This window comes from Nannospalax galili, unplaced genomic scaffold (genome assembly GCF_000622305.1).
Source record: "Nannospalax galili isolate Female #2095 unplaced genomic scaffold, S.galili_v1.0 scaffold955, whole genome shotgun sequence".
NCBI classification, from domain to species: Eukaryota; Metazoa; Chordata; class Mammalia; order Rodentia; family Spalacidae; genus Nannospalax; species Nannospalax galili.
Window position 1 is genome coordinate 562,946 of NW_008336901.1, and position 16,411 is coordinate 579,356.

General features: G+C 35.9%; 1 protein-coding gene across 4 annotated transcripts in view; it reads right to left on the minus strand.

Moving 5' to 3' along the window:
* Window positions 1-16,411, minus strand: part of Cfh (complement factor H) — an 88,040-nt gene that overhangs the window by 48,822 nt on the left and 22,807 nt on the right. For all 4 annotated transcript variants that reach the window (XM_017797755.2, XM_008831575.3, XM_008831576.3 and 1 more), the window contains 6 exons: window positions 15,357-15,433; window positions 13,711-13,902; window positions 11,950-12,120; window positions 7,343-7,510; window positions 2,864-3,058; window positions 2,301-2,477 (listed from right to left, as the gene is read on the minus strand). In XM_017797755.2, the coding sequence (XP_017653244.1) occupies window positions 2,301-2,477; window positions 2,864-3,058; window positions 7,343-7,510; window positions 11,950-12,120; window positions 13,711-13,902; window positions 15,357-15,433 (980 nt within the window). The remainder of the gene's footprint in view (window positions 1-2,300; window positions 2,478-2,863; window positions 3,059-7,342; window positions 7,511-11,949; window positions 12,121-13,710; window positions 13,903-15,356; window positions 15,434-16,411) is intronic.

A 16,411-nucleotide genomic window follows, 5' to 3' on the forward strand; every position in this document is an offset into this window, starting at 1 on the left:
CTAAGAAGCATCTTGTTCAACATCATTAGTAATTATGGAAATGCAAATTAAAACCAGTTTAAGATTTCATCTTACTCCAGTCAAACTGGCTAGGATCAAGAGAACTGCTGGTGGGATTGCAAATTCATTCAACCACTATGGAAGCATTATGGAGAACTTTTTTTTTTAACTTTTAAAAACCTTTTTTTCAGTGTATTATAGCTCATACAGAATATCTCAAACAATCTAATTGTACTTAAAAGCCCTCTCAATGCAAGGGAACTCATGGGTCGCACTTTAAATATAGCCAAATATATATGGCTGGAGAGGTCATAAGTCCTAGAGAAAACCCCATTTCTGTCATATTTCTAGACAAATGAAATTTCTTAACATATGCTAAATATGTATCCTTATATTTACAGACAAGTGTACCATATGCAACTCATCAAAGAAGCTTCCTTTTCAATAGATGGAGGCTAGTACAGAATTCCCGCACTTTAAATATAGCCAAATATATATGGCTGGAGAGGTCATAAGTCCTAGAGAAAACCCCATTTCTGTCATATTTCTAGACAAATGAAATTTCTTAACATATGCTAAATATGTATCCTTATATTTACAGACAAGTGTACCATATGCAACTCATCAAAGAAGCTTCCTTTTCAATAGATGGAGGCTAGTACAGAATTCCACAAGTTGGTCACTAGAGCCTTCCAAAATAATACTGGCAGCTGCCACAGCCCTTGGTTGCCTCCAAGAACTTGATTGTAAGACCCTATTGCTAAAGTCAGAACATACTTTGGACACAGGACTTGGAGCAATTGAGCTAGAACTAATAATGAATCTTTTCCCTGAAGCCTAGCTCTCATCATATCAAAGGTTACTATGCAAGCTACAAATGGAGGAAATCAACGAATGATCCTACCCAGCTGTAAAGCGTTATAAACACAAAAGTAGCACTTTTATTTGGTGGGTAATCAACAGCTGTCTAATTGGACTTAAAGCCTGCTCAACAGGAACTCATGTGTAGTACTGAAAACATAGCCAAATAAATGTCTGGAAAGGTCAAAGATCCTAGAGAAAAGCCTGTCTGTGATGGCTCTAGACAAATGTAATTTCTTATCGTATTCTGAATATGTATCCTTTTATTTATAGACAAGTGTACCTCAGACTGCTCATCATAAAATTTTCTTGCAAGAGATAAAGACTATAACAGACTTCCACAACTTATTCAATGTAGAGAATAAGGACCTGTAAGAGAAGTCCAGCCCAAAATGAAATATCTACGCTGCAACCTCAACACCTAAGGTATAGGGAACAGATCAGAACAGGAGGTAGAAAGAATATTAATTTATCTCTCAACTCTCACCAGTGAAGCTTCCTCATGTAACAAATGCTGATTAATCCAGAAAACCACAGCTGGCTCAAGTTCTGAGGATACTATGTAAGCTGCTGAGTAAATAAGAGATTGCAGAGTATGCTACCCAGGGTGGACACCTGTATCAAATCTTTGCACCCCAGAACTCAGGGACCATTCTGGAAGAGTAGGTGAAAAGACTGTAAGAACCAAGGTAGGTGGAAGACCACAAGGAAACAGCTTTCCAGACAGCTGGGAAGATGCTCATATGAACTTAATAGCAATGGTGACAATGATGCACAAGACCTTTGAAAGTTGAGCATGGATAAAAATTCAGCATAGAAGATGGAAATGGGTATGAAACCCCAACCTTAGTGGAGAAATTATTGAAAACCAGTGACTACTGGGAGATGGAGAGCTGTTTTCTTCAAAGAATCATGAAATGCTAGATAGGCTCCAGTAGATGGATACACACCAAGGACATTTAAGGACAGAAATTTGGATCAATAGGCTTTAACGCAAATGAGAGAAAGCATGAAACCTGGTAGGGGACATGTGAAGGGCGTAATGAAGATACAGGGATAGATCTAAATATGATCAAGATGTAAGAAATTCACAAAAACTCAATTAAAAAATGAAAAGTAAATGCCGTTTTATTTATTGAATATGAATACATTGTGTAGCCATTGCCATATTTATTTTCTACTTAAAAGACAATTTTAAAATAGTTTTGAATCAAATGACAAATGATTTCAAATTATGTGTTAATATGAATTAAACAGAAGTGTATAAAAGGTTTTATTATTGATTATTATCTGATAGGTATGTTCATTTTCCTATGTACTTATTAAGGAATCTTTGTATTTATTAATGCACACTTGAAACAATGAAGCAATTTTCCACAGTTAAGGCAAATGGGTCTGAAAGTCATGAGTATCTTGCCATCTTAGAGCAGGTTACTTACTGATACGGATGCATTTGGGTGGAGGGGACCAGTCATTCTCTGTACATGTAATTGTGTTCTGACCATTTGGAAGACTATAGCCAGGATAGCATTGGACATTCACAGACTGATCCTGTACATATACTTTTTCATAGTAGGGAGAATGCCCATTTTCCAGGGAATGGAAAACACATTGCTCTAAGGAACAAAAAAAAAATAGATAAATTTTTAAAAGACAATTATTCATAAAAGCCCCAACATTTAAAGTTATCTTTATAATATTTAAATAAGCATACATAACATTAAAAAATAAAACTAGTACCAAATGTTTAAAAGATTACCATTTATCTTTAGTTTTTATAATTAAAATGTGTAAGTGATAGATATTCTTGTCTCTATTTTTAGCTTACATGTGAATTTTATGAAGAGTTGCTTATGAATGATAGAAAATGAGACTTTTTGCTCATATAGCTGTTCTGTTGGTCTTATTTTTGTCATGAAAACTTAAATTGTGACTGTGTGCTCTTCTCTGTCCACCTCTTGAAAGAATTATACATAATTTAACTGTATGGGTGTTGACTTACTGAGGCATGGTACTTTGGGCACCCAGCCCTCCGCTGTGCAATAAATGTAATCCCAATATGATCTCGAAGCAGCTACAAATCCATTATTGCAGTAATAGCTGTATCGTTTTCCTATAGGAACTGGAAAGTATGGTCTGTATCTTTCTTCATAATATAGATGTCCATGTTTGATTTGTGGAAAGTCACAAGGTTTCACTTGCAGTAAAAAAAACAAAACAAAACAGTGTAAGTTATATTTTATCTTAATGAGCAATCACATCAGAGGTAAACCATTTGATCAGTGATTTACTTCCTAGTAATTAAAATAATTACATATAAAGACATAAGGTTTCCAGGACAAGGAAAGTAATAATATTTTTACAACTGAGGTATAGGGAAGGTCTTTCCTAATGAATGTGAGATTGGATTTTACAGATCACCAGAGTAATGGACCAAGATATTTGTAATATCCAACATGATAACTGCTTATTTCTGATTTTAATTAGAAAATGAGGTATTTTAACTTATAAATATTATAATTGAGATGCAAAACAATTGCTTTTACTGAGCTATTCCTCCACTTAGGTTTTTAAGTTCTCTGTTGTTCTTTGTACTGACAGGCTCATATGAAATCTTTCCATAAATTTTCCCTCTTAATTATCTAATTTATAAATAATTTATACTTTATCATAATATAATTAATTTTTCAATGAAGTATGATTATGTTTTAGGAAATGGTATGAATTATATTAAAAGAATTTCCACAAATGTACACAGACACACACATACACATGCACACACACCAAATATGCTACAGTTTAAGTTATTCATTCAATTTTTTTTTTATGAGAGAAAAATTTTTAAGAAGTTTGTACACACTCTTTTTGTGGCTTATATATTTTAAATTCTTGTTTTTCCTTAGTGTCTTTCTTCAACAAACTCGATTATTATACTTTGAATAAAACATTAATAAATTAAATTAGCCCCTGAGATTTCCTTTCAAAGGCTAACAAAATGAGGCCTAGTTTAAAGTAGGTGTGTCATTACTACCATTGTTTGGAGCCTTTGGCTAACTTCTTCCTCACATGGGCACAGGTGAATCTGTCTTTGTCCCTTTTAGAGGTGTTTTCTTGAAATAAATCTAAAGCAGTACTTACAGGGCATGATCAGCAAAGACAGACAGTACTTAAAGCAGTCTCATTCTGCTTTCCACACTTCTCTAGAAGCAGGCAGGGAGCAATGTCAGCATTTACAATGGTTCCAGCACAATCCTGACTCGGGCTAATATGCAGTAATATTATAAGTTCTAATTTGTACTAAAGCATCAAATTTCTTTGACCTATCTCCAGATCTTTTACTTATTACTGCTAAATTTCATCTTACCAGACTCTGCATAACCTGTGCTAATGCAGATTCATGACCATCATTCCTTGTATCACTGTAGTTGTAAATTTATACTACATGTCCCTGAAAATACTAAACTATTTGATGAGACAAATAAGTGAGTGAACAGACCTGAGAATATATAGTTATAATATATCATTATAATTAGATAAGGATATTTTAAATAAAATTACAGGGAGATGAACCATCTACCTGATGAATTTCTTATTCATGAATACACAAGAAATTTCACTGTGACATATCTTCACTGAAATTCAGATATATTCAGATGACAGCTAGTCCAGATATATTGGGACAGATCTATGTTATGAAAACTCTAACTTAATTTGATTTGATGTCTGCATCACAAGGGAGAGTCTACAGCTGGTAACTGAAAACCTGCCTGAAAGCTCATGACCCATGACGGGAATGTCATAAAATCTAGGGAAGAACCTAATTCTGTTGTTTAGCTAAATTGACATAGCATCAAACTGCCTTCTGAATATATGTATCTATACCTAAGACAATTAACATTCTCCGCATTAATCAGAGAAAGCTCTCTGCAGTGAACAACAATGAAAGCAGAGACTTAAGGATGCACAAGGGGCTCAGAATAACTGACAGTCGAGTGCTCAGCCCTAAGGAAGACATTTATGCCACCTCCTCTGAGGTCCAGGGAACACTGTGGAAGATGTGAGTCGCAAAGATTGTGAGATCCAAAATATAGGGATAATGGCTGCAAATGACATTTTTTGGAGAATTCACAGCCATTGCAGTCGTGATCTCTCAACCACTAAAAATGTTTGGACTGGATTTGTATAAGAATGATACCATCAACAGCCAGGCATGGATGGTGGAGGAGGCCAGATGGCCCTAGCCCCCACTGCTGAACTATTTTCTCCTAATAGATTCAGAAAAGGGGGGAATTAGTGCTTTCAGTTGCATACCCACTAGTGACCCCACCAGATTCCAATGGATAGTTCCAATATAAGTATTAAACACATGGTCTTGGTTAACTAAGTATGTCACACATCAAAACCCAAAATCATGAGTCTGGGAAATAGACAGGTACGGAGGAAGGAGGATTGATGGGGTGGAAGGGAAATAAGAGAATCCGGGGAGAAAAGCAATCAAAAGGCATCAAACACATGAAAGAAATAGTCAGCTAGCTAAATTTAGAACATATTTCTTTTAATCATTAGATAATTTCCTTATAATTCTTATATGTATTGAAATTATATCTTGGGAGTAGAAGGATGGTGCACTGGTTAAGAGCACTGCCTACTCTTGCAGAGGATCTATCTGGGTTCGATTCCCAGCACCCACATGGCAGTTAACAACCATTCATAACTTCAGCTCCAGGCAAATCTCTTCTGATCTCCATGGTCATTTTACACAACATGAGGGCACTTACATATATGCAGGCAATACACTCATACACTCATACACATGTACATAAATAATAATAATTATAATAATGAATAAATAAATTTTTAAAGAGTATTTCTTGTTGAGACTAGCTTCCTCCATTAGGGAATTATGGTTAAAATTAATACTAATATTATTATGGTTTAGCTTTTAAATGTTTCTCAAGAGCTCATGTGCCAGTTAGCTTAGTTCTCCTCTGATGGTGCTATTAGGAGACAATGGGAATTGTAGGAGGCAGGCCTAGTGGAAATAAGTTAGGACATTAGGACTATGACTATCAAGGGACATGGGGATCCTGGCTCTTCCTTTCTAGTTGTGCTTTCTAGCTTGAGGAGGCAAGCAGCTTCGCTGTAGCACCATTCTGCCATGATGCTGTGCCTGGTCAATGCTCAAACCATGTAGCTAATTGAGTATGAACTGAAGTCCCTGAAATTGTGAACAAAAATAAGTCCTCCATTTAAGTTGTTTATCTCAGTAATTTTGCTACACACATAGAAAGATGACTAGGAGAGTTTATTGATCAGTCATATCTATCATTGCATTTTTTGCTCAGGAGATATTCACCTTAGTGTGAGGCACCTTTGCCACATACTACTAGATGAAAAGAAAGCAATGCAATGCAATTGCAGTTATAAGCAAAATCCTGAAGAGAGCAAAGGAGCATCCCAGAAATGAAATACTCTTGACTAAAGTGGAACTGTGCTATGCGTGTTGGGAAGTCACAGAAGTCCTTCCAAACTCCCTCCACACAGTTCAGTTTAATTTCCCTCTTCTCACTATACTTTGAATTTAGTGTTTGAAGAAATGGATATTGGTAAATTAACATTGTGTGCATAGGTCAGCAATGGCTTCCAGGCCTCCTACACCGTCTTTCTGATCAGAAGCACTGGATGAAGTTAGCTGTCAACCAGGAGCTCATCTGGTAAGGTACTAAGACTTATTAAATCTGTATGCATGTGCCATGCTGGAAGCAGATTCTAGAGCCTGAGAGAGTCTTTTGATGACTGAACCATGGCGATGTTCTGATATCCCTGAACTGATACAGAGTTACCAGCCAAGCCATCCCCAAATGTAGTCCATAGAAATGAGTAGGTAACAGAGATTTCTTTTGAAGAAAATACTTTTCAATGTATATTTGTTAGTGCATTACATAATTAAAATTCTTGCTCAATAATTTAATTAAAATCTGGAAGAATGTTTGTAATTAGGAAACTATACATACACACATTGGGACTGGAAAAATGGCTAAGTAGTTTAGAGCAATGACTGTTCTTGCAAAATCTGGGTTTGAATCCCACATGGTGACTAAGAACCATTTGTAACTCCAGTTCCAGGGGATTCAACACCTCTTCGGTCCTCCATGGGCACAACATGACACAGGAGCACTTACATACATGAAGGCATAACACTCACACACATAAAATAAAAGCAAATAAGTAATAAAAAGATAAAAAAGAAAAATACATACACACATATCATAAATTTAAAGAGCAACTAATTAAGAACTTTAGTGTTCCAAAGTGCAATTTTTAAACATTATTCAAAATCAGTTACTTTGAAAAGTAAAGTGTGTCTCTAAAGGTTCTATATAAACAATAATACAGATATTTGTTATAATTGTATCTTTATTTTTGAATGTAAGAGACAAATTTCAGAATTATGAGAATAAAAAATATGAATGAAACTTACAGCTGCATCTTGGAGGAGGCACCCAGCCAGTAATTGTGCACTTTGAAACACTTGCTGTAGGATAAAAGCCATCTTTACATTCGTATCTGATTTCATCTTCAGTTCTGTGTTTAATCCTGTGAGGTGAGTAGATGCCATTTGGAATATAAGGAGGTTTGCATGTCTTTTCTGAAAAGAATCAAATATAAATGATGTATAATATTTAATTTCCATTAAAAGTAATTATATGAAAATTAAAATGTGGGTGCTGTTTATTTGTCCTCAGCACTGTACAAAATGACGTTAAAATGAGTGTGCCTTCATATCCTTACTGATGTATTCGTCAGGTTTCCTCTCTCTCCAACTGATGTACTTGTGGGTGCTTTGACTATTCATTTTTCTTTCTTGAAGTCATCACATATCATATATCATGATTCCATATCTGGCAATGACATCAACATATATAACTTCAACTATTCCTTACATTTCTTTTTAATTCTTTGATTGCCATTGCTGTCCTAGGACTCCCACATGGCCTATTCATAAGCATTCATTGGCTGTCAATGCTACATAGTTGTCAGGACTCCACATCCCTTCTTCTGTGAAGTAAATGTGGTCCTATGACTGACAGAGGATGATTTACTCAATGTGGAATCCATATCCTTCACTTTAGGGAGAAACATTGAATTCTTCATTTTTATTAATTGTTATTTGACAATTCTATACAAGCTTTTAATGTATTCTGATTACTTTCTTCCCCATATCCTCCTTTTTTTTTGTTCCCATTTGGGTCAAATCCATCGCCACCCCACCCCCAACCCTCCATCTTTTTCCCAGACCATGATCTTTGGTTTGGTTTTGTGGCCAGTTTAGTTTCTTATGCTCACATTAGCCCAGCTCCAGTGAGTGAAAAAGGGTGTGAGAAGATGATGTCAGCACCACCTGAATCTTACAATTCATATAATGAGCCCTGGCCCTTAGGACCTACACTGGGAGTGGTATGCACAAAAAGAAAGTTCTATTATAATACTGAAGAATTGTGATACATCTTTTCTTACATGAATGGAATAACCCAGTATAAGATTTGGGGGTCTGGAGAGATAGCTCAGCGGTTAAGAACACTGGCTATTCTTGCAGAAGACCTGGGTTTGAATCCCAGAACCCACATGGCAGCTAACAACTGTCTGTAACTCCAGTTCCAGGGGATCCAATAGTGACATCTGTTATGATTTAATCCTTTCTCTCTTTCTTCAGTAGTAAAATGTTTTTCAAATTAAGGCTAACTTCAAAATTTATTTTCCAGTAGATCCCGAACAGTTCAATCACTGTCTCTTAAATCGCTACGTAAGCTTCGCCAATTTTAAAGATCTCTTAATCCTTTTTCTACATTAAGTGTCCTCCTCCTCTTCAAAACCAAAGTCCTTAGAAATGGAATTTTTCACTTGTTATCTCCCACTCTCTTTTCAGTCATCAGCGCATCACGCTGACGCTATTGGGATAAGTGTCTCCCATTTGCTCTTGTTGGCGCCTCACCCTCTGTTCTACTTAATGTCCAGGCTTTTGTCTAAACCTGTACTTCTTGGGTCTTGTCTGTTACTCTCTCTAAACTGACTGTATACTGTCACCACTCTGGCCTGGATATCCCTTCAGGTCATTCCCACCACGTGCACGTTCCACTCTGTATGTCTCAAATCATTCTGCTCTAGATCCTCATATTGGGACCATTACCACTTTGGAATTTTCATTCTTGAAGACCCTGTAGGAGTTCTTTGCCTTAAGAGTTGATTTTAGGGTATGTATTCTCCATTTGTTGATTTTCCTTTTACACTCTTTGTGACTTTCAAGATATCTTTGTGATTAAAAGTTACTACTTTTATGATAAATTTGTCATCTAAATTCATTTAAGGTAATATGGCTTCATACGTGACAGGCCCACATGAGTAATTCAAACATATATTCAATTTCTAACACAAAAATCTCTACCATCATCCTTCTCTCACTCCATGCTTTTCCTCCTAAAGCTAAGATTTAACTCATTAAAGAACCTCACAACAAGAACCTAGAAATTTTCCTCACAAATTTTCCTGCTCTTCACTCTCACATTTAGTCAGATATGGAACTATAGAGTTTTAAGTATCGTTTGTACAACTTTTCCTTCCCCACACTTACATTAAGCTCTGGGAGGCATTACAGTAGTCTCAATTGGTCTTAAATTACAATTCATTTTGAAAAATAAGCTACAATATGTCTGTAATTCTATCAGGATAATATATTAATATTAATAACAATTATGTTAGAAATAATATTTGGCCATATAAACATAAGCTGTCTTTTTTATGTCAACATTAATTTCCAATCAGCCTTAAATGTGTCATTTTTGGTTTTTCCTCTATTAAACTTTGCTTATCAGATTTTCATAGACCCACTTCAGTTTATATTCTTCTTTTTAGGTTTTACTTCATGGTATAGCAAAATGCAGCACCATTTTTTAAGCTAAAAGCTATGAAATACCAAGCAAAAATAATAATGAGAAGCATTTTAGAGACCAAGCAAACAATACTGGGGGAACTTTGTCTTCTGGAGATCACCCTAAGCTGGAGACACAAACCCCTTGATGAAACTTGATAATCTATAGATATTTAAAAGAAAACAATGGTATTAAAACATTGCCAGAGTATACATTTTACCCAAACCAATAGTGTTCAAAATTGTTCAAATGTACAGTGCCATTTTTTCCATTCTTGGAAACAGTTGAAATAGGAGAAATATTTGAAGTTTATCCTTTTATAATGTAAATCAATTATTAAAACTCCAGTTTATTCAAGAAACAGATGGGTTTCATGAAAATTAATGCTTAGTAAGCTTATCATAATTTTAATTATTCCTATAAATGACAGAAATTATTTTGTTAAATGAAAATTTTTCTAATAGCTATAGAGCCAAAATATTTGAGAAGCCATTCTAAAATAAACCCCTGATGTGGTTATGATCAGTATGGAAAACAGTTTATCTCATATTATTTGTCTAAATTTTGCTCTATTACAAATTCCAAACTTCTTTTAAAAGTATTTAGTTATTATTAATTTTATGTGTAAGAGTGTATTGCCTGTATGTATGTAAGTGTACCCATATCATTCAAAGACTACAGAGGCCAGAAGAGGGTGTCGAATCCCCTAGAACTAGAGTTATGGACAGTTGTTAGCTGCTGTATAGGTGCTCGGAATTTAACCCAGGTCTTCTGGAAGAAGAGCAAGTACTCTTAACTGCTGAGCCATCTCTCCATCTTGTAAATTTAGCTGCAATCAAGGTGTTTTCAGCTATATTATTTCAGAGAAACTGAGACAATTGGTTTGAAGTCAATCATATAACAACAGATAAGTTTTTGCTTTTTTTTTTTAAAGAAAACGAAATCAATAGTTACATTAGCTGAGGAATACAGTGCTTTTATTAATAAGAAACTACTTTGTATCTAATAAAGTAATTTCTCTTCAATAAAATGAAGTACACGTTGCCCGGCGTGGTGGCGCATGCCTTTAATCCCAGCACTCAGGAGGCAGAGGCAGGCGGATCCTCTGTGAGTTCGAGGCCAGCCTAGTCTACAGAGTGAGTTCCAGGAAGCTGGAGCTACAGGGAGACCCTGTATCAAAAATAAATAAATAAATAAAAGAAGTACATGTCTTGTGAGAGTATCCTGTGTCAACACTCTCCTAAAGAAGGCAGGATGCTCAATAGCACACTCTCAAAGTTTTAATATTTGACTTGTACCTGTGATTGAGAAATATTTAAAAATAACATGTTTTAAAGATGTGGAGACTTTCAGGTCTCCCTCACCCCTTTCTGAAAGCATATAAATATATCAACTTTTCCTCAAAAGAAGCTAGGCTAGAATTTGCAGTAGCATCACTTGGGAAAACCGGAAAGATTTCTCATTTTGGAAACAAATACACATTAAGCAAGATTTGAAATAGGGGCTGGAGAAGTGGCTCAGCAGTTAAGAGCATTGGCTGCTGTTGCAAAGGACTTGAGTTTGGTTTTCAGCAAACACATGGCAGCTAACAACCATCTGTAACTCCAGTTCCAGGTGATCTGATGTCCTCTTTTGGCCCCTGCAGGCAGTGCAAGCATGCAGGCAAAACACTCATACACATAAATATAAATAAATAATTTTTAAAAAGAGCTTTAATTAGATGTCTAAATAACCAAGGATAGAGAATGGAAGCTTTAGGCATCAATGAAACAGCCATGCCACAGCAAAGCACACAAATAGATGAATAGCATTTACAGTGTCTTGTGCTGAATTCACTTGAGGTTAGATTGTTTATTAAAAAGATTCTCTTCAATGCAAGACAAGAGCTTGATATAAAATAAGTGTTTAGGGACTCTATTTTTTGTTTTAGTGGATAAATAATCCATTTAAAAGGGTCCTGTGGGTAAACACCTGACAGAGCTTAATGCCAGGAGACAAGTGCAGGTATTGCCTCCCTGCTTAGGAACTGCAAGCTCTAGGAAAACAGATGAATGGACTAAACTCCATCAGCTTAAACATGGATGCATGTGGGCTCTCATTCTTGTCTACACTGGCTTTGTTCTTAAATAGTAAAAGACACATAAAATAAAAATAGCTTCACCTTCACAGGAGGGCTGAGGATTCCATCCAGAGCCAGTGCAGATGGCATCCCCTCTTTCACTGTATTCAAAACCCGGGTCACATTTGTATTGATATCTTTCATGATCTTTATAAACTTGCTTCTGAGATACAGAGTATCCATTTTTAACTGTTGGTTGTGTGCAGGAAATTTCTAAATGCAAGAGATTAATTGATTATATAATGCTGACTATGAAAGAAAAGATGCTGAACAAGTCATATTTTTATAGACAGAAATTTTGTTTCCATTACAACAGTCAGCCAACCAAACGAAACCTTTTTGATTTGACTCTCTTGAATAATGCATCTGCTGTTTTAAACATTTCTGAAAGAAGATATATTTTTCATTAAAACTGTGTTGCTAATTGTGTTTAACATGAGGTTATATTAGGCTCTTGAGGTAAATGGCAGCCTGGACAGTCTTCGGATGCTTATGTGAAAATGCAGGTAGACGTAGGCTTATTTGATGACTATTTTCATTGAATGACCTGCAAATTAACACATTTCTAGTTACTGATAGCATAATTATCAAAAGAGTGCTTTGTCAAGGAAATTCATTCAAGTCATTTTCTACTTCATCTTTGAAAACCCAGACTTCTGCTTTTATGTCTTCATCTGTCAAAAGAGGGAAAAAGAAAGAAATAAAAGAAAAACCTACGAAAGTTCTGGCTACCACCTTAGCCTTCTCTCCTCTATAACATATTTCTGTGGGACTGTGGTAAAGGTAACTGCTTTCCAAAAGCCTTGTCTCCCTTTTTTCTAACCCATTTTCCCTGTATAGAAATTCTTCAGTTCTCAAATAAGTCTGAACAAAGCCTAGCTAATTAGGCCAAGAATGTGATGGTTTATATTAGCTTGTGTCCCTCCCCTCACTGACTTATCTCTTATCTACATCCTATACGAGGGCCCTCTGTGAGCAGCTGACCAGTATCTGGGCAACTTCTTGCTGTGGACACCTCACAAAGCAACAGAGCGTCTTCCTCCCCAGGGCTTTCCTCAAACTGCTATGTGGTTTGGTTTGGTGTGTGTGTGTGTGTGTGTGTGTGTGTGTGTGTGTGTGTGTGTGTGTCACAGGGAGAGACCAAGAGACAGAGAGAGAGACAAAGTGAGAGACAGAGACAGAGAGATGGAGATAGAGACAGAGAGACAGAGAGATACAGAGACAGACAGAGATACAGATAGAGAGACAGAGACAGAGAGAGACAGAGAGAGAGAGAGAGAGAGAGAGAGAGAGAGAGAGAGAGAGCGCGCCTGTATATAGCTCTGACTCAGTATGTAAATTGGTCTCACCTTGAACTTACAGAGATCTGTCTACCTCTGCCTCCGGAGTGCAGGGGTTAAAGCAGGTACCACCATGCCTAGCTTAGACTGCTTTGCTTTTGTCCTCCTTATAATCATCTTAAAATACACCATGCTCTCTGTATGATTTATCTTAAACATCAGACATTCCGAGAGGGTTTCATTAACCATAACAATTAGTTGCAATCATGTAGATTCCACCCACAAGCCTCTAATACCTGAAATATCTGCTATAATGAATATGAATGTTGATCTTTCACTATTTTCATGAACAAAAACTGTATTTTTAAATTTTCTCAATTATAGGTAAATAGTATATGTTTGATAAGCATTATATCTTATTATAATTTCTTACATTCTTAGAGTGGATTTTTTAAATGTATGGTTTTTCATTTAAAAAGACTAAAGAAATCATCCAAACATCAGACAAGGAGATATATCTTACCCACACACTTTGGTTTTTCATTATTCCAATGACCATTTTCTAAGCAGTATATTTCTTTCTGTCCTTCAGTCTTGAAGCCTTCATTGCATTCAAACTTCACCACCTGTCCAAAATAGTATTCCTCATTTGGTTCCACTGCACCACTGATAATTTTTCCATTCTCTGGTTCTGCCACTGGTGAACACTTAACAACTGAAAATGTAAATATTACTGTCACCAACAACTTGAAAGCTTCTTCATGAAAAAAATGCACATTTATAAAAACATCAGCATGATAGTCTAGTGGAAACTACTTAAATGCTTTAGGAGCACTTCGTATACCTGTTTGAGAGAGATGAAGGATAAATACCATGAGGAGTATGCTTATCTGTTTCTGTGGGAGTGGACAGAGAAAAGTATTGCTTTGAATGATAATTTGTATTTTCATAGTAACAAGTGCCTCCTAAATAATCAAGATGTATGAGTCTCAGAATAATCAAACACATACTTGGTACTTATGTCCCCAAACAATAAGAGAATGCATTCCAAAAAACATGTAAAAACAAACTTTTTGACATTTATCCTGAGAGAAAAAAATGCCCTTAATTTTCTTTTTCTTTCCCACATAAGTGTTCAAAATAATTTGAATACTTCTTTTCATTTTGCTTGAAATTTCTTTATGGTAAAGGTATCAAACTTTTTTTTTTTTTACTGTAGAAGGCCTTGGATGTAGAGAACATTCCATAGCTATTCCCTACCTATCACCTGCCCTGTCACCCAAAGATATGGATCCCAGACTGTTAACAGCAATCATCTCATGTTATATCAGTGCAGAAGTTCTCAGAACAAAGTATTTTCATTCATCCATGAGCAGTCTTCTATACCTCTCTAGTCATAGGACCATCCAGTGATTCCCCACTTTTTCTCTCTCTGCTTCTTTCCTTCTTTTTTCTCTTGTTCTCACCAAGGAAGCAAAACATGCCATTTTTTATTTCCATGATAACTAGAGATTTGGACTATCATCCCCAAACTCAGAAACAAGATTTAAATTTCTTCAATTCCTGCTGTTTACATATGAGTAAGAAGCAAGAGATGAGAGAGATTTTCTCTTAATTCTTTGTTTTAAAACTGAAATTAGGGTGATGGGAAAAATCTTCCTCTGGGACGAAGCGTACATAGATGTTTAAATCACATTCTCTATTGCAGCGCTTGGTATATATCCATGAAATTGGATGGTTATTAGGGGATATCTTCATTAACACAGCTGATATTCTAACATTCATCAAGCTAACAATGATTATTATGCATCATCTAGTGTTTATCATCTAAAGTTTTTAAAAATGAGGTTTAGTTTCACTGATAACTAATATTTGCATTATAAAATCAGATCAGTCTATATTCATATTATTATGCTGATGTCAGATAGATTCTGGTTTTATTGAAGGTTTTGTGTTGAGGATCAAATCTAAGGCCTTGAAGATGTTATTCTAGCCCTGAGGTAAAGCCCCATCCTCCATATGTTATATACTGTATGTACTGTTTCATTCTAAAAACTATAAAACAATTTGAATAAGAAATACTTCAAGAATATTTTTATGTAAAACTTTTGGGGGAATTGTGACTATTTTAAGCATTTCAGCATGTATTTAAGCCAGTTCTTCATTTACCTTCACATACAGGAATTTCATTGGTCCATCCATCTGCTTCACAGTCCCGATAATCAATCTCACCTAACAGTTGATACCTGAAAACAAAACAAAAGATACAGTGCTGAGAAATCACATGTTTTATGCAGTTTTAAGGTGGGTGCCATCCTGGATGTCCTCCAGTAAGACATTCCTAAATTTTTAAAAATTAATATTTATTTTATTTATATTTACTGCCTGCATGTATATAAGCGCACCTGTGTCGTGAAGTGCCTGTGGGAGACAGAAGTCGTCATACTCCCTGGAACTGCAGTTACAGATGGTTGTTAACCACCATGTGGGTGCTGGGACTTGAACCCGGGTCTTCTGCAAGAGAAGTCAGTGCTCTTAACCCCTGAGCCATCTTTCCAACCCCCTGTAAGAGATTCTTTAAAGAAAAAATGAGGGGCTGGAGAGATGGCTCAGCAGTTAAGAACACTGGCTGTTCTTGCAGAAGACTCGGATTTGAATCCCAGCACCCACATGGCAGCTAACAACTGTCTGGAATCCACAGGCATTGCACAACACAGATTCACTTACCTACATGCAGGCAATACACGCATACACATAAAATAAAAATAATAAATGAAAAAGTTTTTCCTTTCTTTTATTATTCACCAATATTTCTTTATGGAAAGAAAACAGCAGCAAAATATGTTAGTCACAGAACTTTGAATTAAGTGTTAACTCAGTGCTTCCTGTAGAGGAAACAGAATCATTAAATATAGGAATAATACCCTAGCTTTTTTACCAGGTAGCATATACCCCTTCCAACAGAGAAATCAAATTTTCTGGTCAAAGTTTTGTATGCACATCAAGACAACCATTCTCCAAAACTCCTTCCACCATTCTGTCAAATTCTGCACAAAGCCTTCCACAGCATATTAACCTGGGGGTTGGGAGCTGTTGTTCATAGCCTGGTGATTGTGGGAAGGCAAAATGTGAGAAAAAATATTTTTGCAATATGCCTCAAAAATATCAACTTGTAGGACAGTAAAATGGTTTCCCATAAGGAATCATCTTGCCAAAGAAATGTA